At 42.1% G+C, this 12,330-nt stretch overlaps 1 protein-coding gene across 4 annotated transcripts in view; it reads left to right on the plus strand.

Moving 5' to 3' along the window:
• BNC2 (basonuclin zinc finger protein 2) overlaps positions 1-12,330 on the plus strand; it is a 427,648-nt gene that overhangs the window by 398,608 nt on the left and 16,710 nt on the right. For 2 of the 4 annotated variants that reach the window (XM_089913203.1, XM_089913204.1), the window contains 2 exons: positions 3,061-5,030; positions 5,455-5,520. In XM_089913203.1, coding sequence (XP_089769329.1) covers positions 3,061-5,030; positions 5,455-5,520 — 2,036 coding nt within the window. The remainder of the gene's footprint in view (positions 1-3,060; positions 5,031-5,454; positions 5,521-12,330) is intronic. The other 2 variants (XM_089913202.1, XM_022573773.2) reach the window with 1 other exon arrangement.

Here is a 12,330-nt window from a genome sequence, read left to right on the forward strand (position 1 = left end):
ACAAAGAGACTGTGTTGTCCTTCTGTGTAAATATAAATGGATGCTTCTGTTACCACGATAAATGAAGCTTCTCTTTTATCATTCAGGCTACCAGCAAAGTAGCCTGGACCTCTTCCACCAGAAGTAAGTGCTTTAACATAACAGTCTCCTTTTTAGTGGAGACAGCCACTCAGGCCTAAAAAAGAGTCTGAAAGGCAGTAGATTTAGAAATAGCAGGCATTGTGGCAGGCCAGGAGAAAAGAGAAACCATATGGGACTGCTGCTGTGTACCGTTAGGGGAGGGAAGACAGGAGGGTGACTGGAAGGAGATGCCTCAGGTGGGTTTAATCAGTTGCTATGGTTTCTAGGGCCTGTTTTAATGCCGGAGGCTGCCAGCTCTGTAAGTACATTATCGATACGCAGGTTTAGTTGCAGGCTACCTGGGAAGAACCTGAGGAAGAAATGGCTGTACCTTGCTCGGATTGGGTTTCCATAGTGAAAGCCTCCATAAAAGAACAATCAAGAAAATGGATTTGATGGTTAAAAGACAAATAGTGTAGAAGAGGACATTACAGCGCTCTGGAGACCAGCCTTGTTCAGGAGAGGCCCTGCTCCTTGTCATCACAGACTCAGTGTGCCCACCTGCAAAATGGCCTCATGGATGACAGTCACTTACCTCAGCGAGCTTGGAGTCAGAATTTCTGGGTTCAAGTCCTGGACCCCAGTTAGCATCTTCGCAACCTTCTCAAGCCATCTCACCTCCGGTGTCTCATCTGTTACACATTTGCTGAGCTCTGGAAGCTATTATAACGCTCAAATGAGATAATCTCTGCAAAATCACAATGTATTTCTCTGCTTATTTACAACACCAACACTCTCCTTTACTTCCCTGCCCCAAAAAAGAATGGAAGGGAGACCCGTTGCTGTGAGCGATAACTTTTTAAAAAATGGCTACTGCCCGACTCCAGGATCATCCAGGGTCACCGTGTATACACATCATTTGTACGACTAATGTGAACAGACAGCTGTCTGAGGGTGTTTGATCTGAAGGCTAATTTCTCCTACAAGATGAGGGAGGGACATCTGTATTTGACTTTATGTAGGACTGGACACCCACACACATATAAAATGATAGAATGCTAGCAATGAGCCTTATAAGGAATACCATGTAACTATTGGAGCTTCTTTTTTAAGTAATTTAAATAAATGACAAGTATTGCCTTTTTATCAAATTTTAGGTGTCATGATTCAGACCATACGATTGTGGTCCAGAGAGAATTTCATGTTGCAAGGCTGAGTGGAACGGTCTACGAGAGAGAATTCTCCATTGCAAAAATAGTACCGTTCCCTTTATCCTGTTTCCCCTAACGTAGCATCTTACATGAGCATAGTACGGTTGTTGAAACCAAGAAATTAGGATGGATACCATGCTGTTAACTAATCTAGAGACTTTATTGCAAATTTACCAGTTTTCCCACTAGTGTTCTTTTTCTGGTCTAGGATCCCTAGAATCTCACATTTATTTGTCCTGTCTTCTTAGTCTCCTCCAATCCGTAACCAATCTTAGATCTTTGAGTTTTTAAAAATCTTTCCCGACATTTACACGTTGACGAATACTTGCGACCGTTTTGCAGGATGCCTTTTAGTTTTGGTTTATCTGATGTTTTCTCATAATTAGATTGAGGTATAAATTTTTGGGCAAGCGTGCCACGGAAGCAGCAGTGTGCCCTTCTCAGTATAGATGTATACACATATGTATCTATCTCACACAAGGTCCGTGATGTTCCTTATCACCGGGTAATGTTTCTTGGACAACTTGGTTAGGGTGGTGTCTGCTAGGTTTCTCCATTATAATGTTATGATTTTCCTCTTTGTAATTAATAAGGCTCTTGCCTTGTTGTTTAAGACGATTTTATGCTTCTGTAAAGTGACAGTCAAGGGTTGGAGCAAGTGCTGTTCACAGAGGGTTGCCGAGTATCCTGTACTGGTGGGAAGAAGCTGTGCCCTATAGAAGATGACGGAGTCATTATTTAAGTGTTTGAACAGATTTTTCTCACTCCACACCGAAATGGATTGCCTGACATTATACTGCAGGATTTTTAAGTCCGACCTCCAGGCGTATCTCATAGTTACTAGCAAAAAATGAAAGTGTGAAATGCTTTTTAATGTATATTTAACAACACATAGTCTGGTGATTACTGATGTGTATTCTCTGTGGACTCCCTCTGCTATCAGAGGAGAATGTTGAGAGACAACATTTTTACACATTTATTCTCTCTAAATCCATCACATGTTTACTTTCTAGATATGTATAGCTGTCATTTATAACAAGATGATAAAAAGTCAGATACGCTAAGTCTAACTCAAACTTTGAATCATAGGATTACAATCAATTTTCAGAAAAGTGCAATTACCGTTTCTCCTTACTCTACCTTATGAAATAGGCTACTGGTAAATGACACGAAAATATAGCCATTAAAAAGGGGGGGAAATACAGCATAGCAATGGGGGTATGGGGGGTAATGCTACTTTGTTCATCCTTTTGATTCAGAAATTCACATAATAGCTCCTATTTAAAGGAATTTACATCAGTGAACCCAGTGCTGTGCTCGAGAAATAAAATGTGAAAAATGTACTCAATTCCTTCCTGTGGTGCGACTGTTTGATAAGGATTAAGGTACCTTTTTTTTTTTTTTTTTTTTTTTTGGCGTACACTGGGTTGCACAGCAAGAGTTCACATCTTGTACTAATATATGCTAAATACTTGCATAGTCTATATAGGCCGTTGTTGTTAAAGTAGCAGTAGTGTAGGCATTTTAGATCACAGAGCCCCGGTGGTCTACGTTTTGTTTGCTTTGACATTATTCAACTCAGTGTTTCTCTAACTGTGACTCTAATGACTACATTGGCATGGCAGAGAAGTATGCTTTGTGGATCGACTTGTATTAACCGTGCTTGCATGTTGTTTTCTGCTCTCGGTGTTCCATGAGCAGACAGAGCACCTTCGGTTGCACTGAATAGTCATGCACAGTCAATAAGTTTTTGTGTTTGTCTTTGTCATTTCTTTGATGTGGCCTCCAGGATGCTGCCGGCAAGGTGCTGGACCGCTGGGCCATCATGTCTCGAGAAGAGGAAATCATCACCCTTCAGCAGTTTCTGCGGTTCGGAGAAACCAAATCCATTGTGGAGCTGATGGCCATTCAGGAGAAAGAGGGGCAGGCCGTAGCTGTACCGTCTTCAAAGACAGACTCAGACATCAGAACTTTCATTGAGAGTAATAATCGCACCAGGAGTCCCAGCCTCCTTGCCCATCTAGAGAACAGCAACCCTTCCAGCATTCATCACTTTGAAAACATCCCCAACAGCCTCGCCTTCCTGCTGCCATTCCAGTACATCAACCCGGTCTCAGCCCCGCTGCTAGGATTGCCTCCGAATGGGTTGCTGTTAGAGCAACCAGGACTGAGGCTGCGGGAACCCAGCCTTTCGACCCAGAATGAATATAACGAGAGCAGTGAATCTGAAGTGTCTCCCACACCCTACAAGAACGACCAGACGCCCAATAGAAACGCCCTGACCAGCATTACTAACGTGGAGCCCAAAACTGAGCCAGCCTGCGTGTCCCCCATTCAGAATTCCGCCCCGGTCAGTGATCTGTCCAAAACCGAACACCCAAAAAGCTCATTCCGGATCCACCGGATGAGAAGGATGGGGTCAGCGTCTCGGAAAGGAAGAGTGTTCTGTAACGCGTGTGGGAAGACGTTCTATGACAAAGGTACTCTCAAAATCCATTATAACGCTGTTCACCTGAAGATCAAACATCGGTGCACCATCGAAGGTTGCAACATGGTCTTTAGCTCCCTCCGAAGCCGTAACCGTCATAGTGCGAACCCTAACCCTCGCCTTCACATGCCTATGCTAAGGAATAACCGAGACAAAGATTTAATTCGGGCCACATCAGGGGCTGCCACCCCCGTCATAGCAAGTACAAAATCAAATCTCACACTCACAAGCCCTGGCCGGCCCCCAATGGGTTTTACCACTCCCCCACTAGACCCCGTCTTACAGAATCCTCTCCCTAGCCAGCTGGTGTTTTCTGGGCTAAAGACTGTCCAACCAGTTCCTCCGTTTTATAGAAGTTTACTCACTCCGGGGGAAATGGTGAGTCCTCCAACCTCCCTCCCGACCAGTCCCATCATTCCAACCAGTGGTACCATAGAGCAGCTCCCCCCATTACCCTCTGAGCCAGCAGCGCCAGTAGTGATGATGGCCACTCATGAGCCCAGTGCCGATCTGGCGCCCAAGAAGAAGCCCAGGAAGTCCAGCATGCCTGTGAAGATCGAGAAGGAAATTATTGACACTGCCGATGAGTTTGACGATGAAGACGACGACCCCAATGATGGCGGAGCTGTGGTCAACGATGGCAGCCATGACAGTCACTGCCACTCGCAGGAGGAAATGAGTCCAGGCATGTCTGTGAAGGACTTTTCTAAGCATAGCAGGACCCGGTGCATTTCAAGGACTGAAATACGAAGGGCCGACAGCATGACTTCCGAGGACCAAGAACCTGAGCGGGACTACGAGAACGAGTCTGAGTCTTCGGAGCCAAAACTAGGTGAGGAATCCATGGAAGGGGATGAGCACATGCACGGCGAGGTGAGCGAGAAAGTCCTGGTGAACAGTGAGAGGCCGGACGAGAACCACAGTGAGCCCTCTCACCAGGACGTCATCAAGGTGAAGGAAGAGTTTACAGATCCCACTTACGACATGTTTTACATGAGCCAGTACGGACTGTACAACGGCGGGGGTGCCAGCATGGCAGCCCTGCACGAGAGTTTTACATCATCTCTGAATTACGGCAGCCCTCAAAAGTTCTCCCCGGAAGGTGATCTGTGTTCTAGCCCAGACCCCAAAATCTGTTATGTGTGCAAGAAGAGTTTCAAAAGCTCCTACAGCGTGAAGCTTCACTACAGGAACGTTCACTTGAAAGAGATGCACGTCTGCACGGTGGCTGGCTGCAATGCCGCCTTCCCCTCTCGCCGAAGCAGAGACAGGTCAGTAAATCTCCATTGGCTGCTCCTGCCGGGGGTGGAGGGTGCCAGTCATGGTGGACTTGAAACATTAAAAAAAATCCAGCTTAGATGTTTTTTGATGCACTGTAAAGATTGTCCACAGTGATCACGTGACCCCCCAAGCTGCCGTGCTCGTGAAGGATTGTTGCAGTTGGTGCTTGTGACTAAGCATGCAGAGTCATATGCCATCTTCCCCAGTAATGCACGCCATTTCTCTCTGTGCTCTGTGTATGTGTGTTTCCATGCATCTAGGTGTGAATAAGTTAACTATGTACACAGTTCCCTGCTTCCCCGTGAACCTTCACTTAGAAGCCGCAGCTTCTGTGATATATATTTCTGCTTTGCCATGTGGCTTTTTCATTAAATCAATATATTATCTTCATACACACATATTTATCCAATATAGAAACAGAAATTTACGGATGGAAAGAACCATAGGTCCAGGACATCGAGACAGCCTGCATCTCCGTAGGTATAACCAGAAATGTTATCGTTCTTACATGAGTATTTAGTATGTCCTTGAATTCTTTAAGAGTCATAAAAATATCAGAAGAAAACGGGACCAAAGTAATTGTTGATACGGGGAAGTGGTATGGTGATGTGGGTTACTTTAACTTTTTAACAATGTCTTGGAGCACATCTCTAAAATATAATCTGTCGTGGGAATTATGCACAGAAGGGGAGGCATGCATATACTTTGAGGATCAGTTAGAATATATTATGTCCAGCCTTCAGATGACATCACACCTCAGCTATGTAGCTGCAGCTCTGAAACTGTTGGGCTTAAACAGAAGCAGCTGGTCCTAAACCTACAGTGGTCTTTTTCAATCATCTTAAAGAAAATGTGATAGAAATGGAATGTGTCAAGGTGGTCAGTGGTGGGGTAACACAGTTGTCCTACCCTTGCAGAGATGAGCTTATGAACAGATCATTTACATGATACACTGGCTCAACGAGAGTCACACAGTTAGTTCATCCCATCATATTGGATGTGGTTTTTGGTTTTCCAGTGCCTTTTAAAAATATTTTTGGAGAAAATTTTTTTACATGGTAAAAATCAATATATGTAGAAGAAACAAAATGAATTAGGAGGTTTCCAAAGAGCCAGCACCCAAATTCTAGTGTTTATCAGTTGGGCAGAGGTCTCTGACAAAGTAACATAATAGAAGTACACTGAAAAGTAGTGATCTGTCGCTAGAATGCTCAGCTTTTTTTAAAAGTTCAGTCTTTTTAAAAACGAACGTTAAAATAGATTTTCCTTTGTACTAAAATATAAGCGGCCCAATGTATGAAAAGCAAAATCTCTGAGAAAAAACTAGGTGCCTTTCTTTGTACAACTCAAAACATGCTTTGAAGAGAAATCTCTCTTCTTAAAAATCCCCCCTCCCCCATTTACCTTGTTCTGTAAAAAACGTTTTATGGTCACAGAGTTCTTTTCAGTTCCAGGTTATCATCGACAGCCCCAGAATACGGCAGACAAGATAGCTAGACTTTGAATAATAAAATATAATACTATACCCACCCCCGCCCCCCAAGTTTGTGAGCAATATTCATTCTTTTATGTTTGAAATAGTGCACTTGTGATAATGAGGTTAATGCATTGGATTTTTTTTTTTTAACAAAAATAAAAGACTCATGAAAACCTGCATAAAATATTTATGGAAATGGAGTGCTTGAAGACAAGCCAAAATTTAAGCTTATTTGCATGAATTCCTATCACAGTTTTAGTTGGTTTGCTGAAACTACTGCAAGTCATGACACTGGAATAAATGGCTCTGGGACCAAAGGCTACAACACCCGAAGCTTGGTGCTTTCATTTATGTCAAGCCACTAGAAGACGCAAGCACTTGTGTTTTTATGTCCTAATGTATAAGGAGGTACTGTGGGGAGGGTGGTTTGTCTGAGGAAAAACATTTAGTGATTGAGTGATAGCAGAAGAATATTTCAATCTCTAATTTTATTTTAAGGATTGAGAGTTTCATGAGTGACCAGCCATACAGAAGTTTAGACCAGTGCCTAGGATAACGAGGATATAGGATATTCTAGGTGAGAAGCATAATACAGATATTCTCCCATGTATGTTCAGTCACAGAAGAGATTGCAAACCTCAGAAGACAGGTGATTACATTTCATATGGGTGAAATAGTACGTCATGCCTAATCTTTTTAATTCTGGAGTTTTGTCACACATGATAGAAAGCAAATTGAAAAAACAAATACTGTACAAGAAAGTCTTGATTCTCACATGAAATTTTGCTTTTCAAGAATCCGCAAATCTTTTGCCCTCAGGGTAAAAACATAGCAAAAACTCTTGATACTTTGACTTTTTTTTTTTTTTAAGAAGAGTGTTCATCCTTGTTGAGTCTATTACTTGAGTTAATATATGATGTGAATGTAACTACCACTGAACAAGCAAAAACAGTGATGCCACTGGGGTACCACCCTCCTCGTGCACCTCAGGAAACACAGCTGCACTATAATTGTACTCCTGTTTCAGCCCTTCATTGTCATTTCATCAACTAATAACGACCTGTAATTTAATCTCCTTATTCACAAAGCCTCTTGCCTCACATCTTGAATCTACCCCTCAGACACATTATCTTCCTCTTTCTCTTCACTTGTACTGTGTCAGTCACAAGAACCCCAGGAATTTCGTGTCCCTGCTTTTGTCCTCTTCAATTCACTATGAAGCTAGGGTAAGTTTTCTTACCTTTCTCTGAGCCAACATATCTTCCCAAACAGAAATCCCCCTTTGCCTTTAATCCTGCCGTGTCCTCGCCCATTTCTCTCCTCTCCCCAGAGTCTCGACTCATCCATCCTGGACTCCACAACATCTTCCTTGTGCAAATAAAGCATCAGAAGGCATTCCGAGTGGGGGCTGAAGTGTGCAAGGCTACCGGGTTTCTGGGATGCCTGTGATAAAACTAACAGAATGACCCTCTTCCTTCTGTCTACGAAAGCAGCCTTCTTGTCTTTGGGCTTAGAACACCTTACAGGAGAGAGAAACAGGTCTTCTTGCACTTCTTCCAAGATGGTTATACACGAGGGAGTTGCGTGTTTGGTCTCAGATAGGCTGTTAGTAGGATGGAGGTAGAAAGATGTTAAATGCTGTGTTTTAGATTTGACGGCTAGGTAGCAGAGATTTCCAAGTCTTCGCTTATGGTCTTTCTAGGTTTTTATAAGATCCGATTGAAGCCTTTTTGAAAAGCAAGAATATTCTTTGTGTAAAGTCACAAAAAGGGAGACGAGAGAGAGAGAGAGAGTGGGGCACAAGCAAGGCTTGTGAGGGCTGAGGAGTCCAAGCGCAGTGTCAGAGGTGTCCTTTTCTATACAGCTGTGAATGAGCGTGAGTTTAATAAATCAGAAAGCAAAGAGGACCATTCCACACTAATGACAAAGAGCAAGCTAATATACCCAGACTCCAATTCATCTGGTCGCTAGGTGGTTGTTAGGGTAATTTTTACTCCAGGTTCTGGAAGTAAAATGTAAATTATTTCCCCGTAAAGAACTCTAGAACTATAAGGCAATGGCTGAAGTATTTACGTGCATACTGATAACAGTGTGTGGTGTTACACCTGACAGTCTCTGAACACCCTTACTTCTTTCTTGTTCGTCCCTTGATTTTTCTGCCAAGATGCTGTTCTGTCAGGGAACAGGAAAGCCGACCCTGGGTTTTGAAGTAAACATATGAAAATACTCCCTGGGAAGAAGAAATTCCAACTGGCCTAGAATCTACAGTCTTCATAAAGGACATTTTCTTGAAGATAGATAGTGTCATAGAATTGGCTGGGCCTGGCTTCCTTTGGTCATTTCTCATCCTCTGTCATGTTTTTTGATCCCCAGGAGGGCTGAGTGGCCATGGATCAACCCCATTTATAAATTACATTTGGTTTTTATTCAGAAAAATAAAAACCCTTCTGTCCTCTTCCCCCAAATTCCTTATCATTTGCTAATATGATAAAAATCTATTTAATGCCAATCACTACAACAGACATAAATAGATTTTACATTGGCAGCTATAACGAAGACGTCGTCCACAGAAACTAGATGGTCTGCATCTTTGTTCCTCTCTTCCTCTGAGAATAGTGGCCACTAATTGCCACAGTTCGTCTTGAATTTTATCAGAAGGGTCAGCACATATGGTTGATCTTCAAGGTGTAGGAAAGGCGATTCGGCCCCATGAATAGATTTTAAAACAAAATAATATTTGGTCAGGGTGATTTATAAATAAATATGAGGCAACCATTGGTGCCAAGGGTGAACCTTCTCTTTGATTGCTAGTTAAATCTGTCCAGATTTAAACATGTAAACTCCTTCATTTGTATGGAATAAGACATCTGTATTTGGTTTATTAAAACCTGCTGATGTCTCCAGAAGTAAGTTTGTTCCTCTATAGGCCTCTGGGTAGCTGTACCTAAAGAGCAGAGATGTATAGTTTTTGCTTGTCTGATTACCTGACTTCCAGCCCTGTACAGGTGTGCAGGAATAAATTAACATGAGCTACCTCTGATGAGCCACTGCATACATTAACAGCAGAGGTGAAGATGCGAAAACATGCTGCCTGCCTCCTGTTAGCACCTTCTCAGTAGCGACATCCATTTTTTCCATCATTCTCTGTGTTTGGAAACTTAGAGAACTTTTCTAAAGAGAGATTCTCAGTAAATACATATGATTTCACCAGGCAATACCTCCAAGAAATGAGCCACTTAGCACCAACTGAAGATAACTATTAGTATATGTGCCCTAATATAATTAGCTGTCAAATAAAGCGTGCTAATCCTCTCCAAGTACAAGAAGAGAACATGTTAAGGCATCAGCCTTTTCGTTTCCTATATTTTTGCCATTCAAACTGCAGCTCTCCTTTACCAGAATTCTTTTAAAAGGTGAAGTTGTGCCGGTCCTCTGACTTATAAAGGAAGAGGTTTTTTTTTTCTTCTTCTTCCCTGTTACTCTGTTTGGTTCCACAATACAGCCAGGAGATCAGTAGGTCTTTTGTACTTCTCTCCATTACTTTCCATCAAAGGCAAACAGACAAAATAAATCCCCCTTCTGAATAATTGCCAGTTGTGCCCTCCTCAACCGAAACTTTGGTAGTAAGATAAACTTCGGTGTCATTCCTGTCTCTGGGCTTCTTTTTATATCCTGGGAGAAGAGCAATGAGCAAAACAGTCTCCTTGTATCATGGGGAGAGACTCTGTCAAGCCTACAGTGAGCCTCGGATCTTCCTAATGACCTCCTGCTGGCCCAGCTGGATGTAAGACAAGCTCATTTAAGCCTCTGCTGACCTTTCACTCCTCCAGTCCAAGAACTACACCAGTCACTTCCACCAAACTGCCTACAAAATAGACAACAAAGCTTAATGGCAGGCAAAGGACTTTCTCTCCATGATACAAAGAAATTTTTACAAATTTCTATTGATGGGAGTAACATTCAATCTCTCGTGGCTACGTAACTTCCTCTGCACAAACGTGATGCTCCTATAATACCCTTTATCCTTATCTTCCCTCGAAGGGAACAAGCTACTGCTCTCGCCAGTGCAAACTCGAAAATTCAGGCAAAAACAGCATCTAGAGCAGAATGCACATACCAAATGCACAGGTGGTAATTTTCATGATAGCACCACTTTGAAAGGGTCATCTTCCTGATTTCCGTCTCCCTTGGGTCCACCACCGTCTACCCGATCCTCTGATAGACTTTCTCTCGGTGTGATTCTTTCTCATCATCATTCATCTGAAATATTTGTTTTTCTAGATAGCCTTTTCTTTTTTAAAAAACATAGGCCGTTTCTCACCTGGAAGCAGGTTATAAGACTTCACGCATATATTAGTATATGCTTGTATCAGTCCTGGGAAGATGGGCTCGCTCTCAAGGTGAGAGGCTTCTGCCAGCTCTCTCTTGCTGTGAATGATCATTTTTGTTGTCGTTGTTGTTCTCGTGCTAAGAAGAACACAGACTTTGCTTTCTCTGTTGAAACTTCATAGTGAAGGTTGGGCTAGAAGGCATTTCTTTTTTAAAAAAGCCTTCTCAGAAATAATTTAATGTTTTTGCCGTAAGACTCCCACAAGCTTCAAATAAATGAATGTGGCAGAATATAAAAGGAGTTTACGCTTGCCAAAAAATTACAATGTCATAAAAAAGGGATTTATTAACTTTTAATTCTTCGGTGCCAAGATGTGTGTACGCGTGCACGTGTGAGAGAAGCAAGCTGAGAAGGAGGAGAAAAGAATGCTTTTCAGGAAAGGACAATTTTTTTCTTCAGTTATTTAACATAAAAGTACACTTAAAAAATACCTAGATTTTATGTCCTAATGCTAGCTGCTTGAATTGAAACAGGAGCTGTAAATTCCTGGTAAAAAGCTGGTATGCCTGAAGTGTTAGTGATCTTAACTCTAGTACTTTATGGAGTTTATTACTTCTTTTACTAACTAGGGGGAAGAATGTTACCTACTTCTAGTTTCTTTTTCTTGCTCGCTCTAATTATTTTGACTTCACCTCAGGAGAAAGGAGCCAAGTGCTTCTACCCGAACATACGTAAGTGGCGCAATTTTGCTCTTGCATATGTCAATCGGAATTATTACTAGCTATTCGAAAATGATGCTAACATTCTCATCTAAATGCATCCACATAATGTATATGTGTGTTTATACGTAAACACCCACATAAATAAGAATATCAAAAGACAGATCGTCCTTAATTGCCAGAATAGACATGTTCATCTTAGAAAGTGATGTATGAAGTTACTTCAGCACATGGATGGGGAGGAAGATTTTTTTCAGTCAAAGGAGACAGATTTGGGCAGTGAGAACAACAGACCTTCAAAAGCAAGCCTCTTGGGTCTGACGGCCAGCTGAGGGGAGCCGCTCTCACTCTGCAGCCTTTTTAGTCTGCTGTGTCACTGAGGGGGCACTGGGGGGTCAGTCCGCTCACTAGTAATTGTGTTTTACAGACTTCTAAAGCAATTGGCTCAGTCAGTCCCAATTCAATAAAAGTGGAGAGCAAGAGAGAGAGCACTTTTGTTCTATTTTTTACTTGAAATTATTTCATTCAGCAGTCTGTCTTTTTTATTACCAGGACTTGACATTAGCACTCCAAGCTATATTAGCATCCATTTCAGCAGTTCAGTAATGGTATTAAAAAAACACTTAACTTCAACGGTGAATGGCTGTATGACAGTACCATAAAAAATCCACATTAAAAAAAAAAAAAAAACTTACGTATTTGTCCCAGCAAATTATTTTTCACTTGTTTAACCACTTCAGAGCTATGTTCTTGTGACGGGTATT

This window comes from Delphinapterus leucas, chromosome 6, assembly GCF_059928025.1.
Source record: "Delphinapterus leucas isolate spDelLeu-1000000601 "Yukka" chromosome 6, BTC_Dleu_Yukka2, whole genome shotgun sequence".
NCBI lineage: Eukaryota > Metazoa > Chordata > Mammalia > Artiodactyla > Monodontidae > Delphinapterus > Delphinapterus leucas.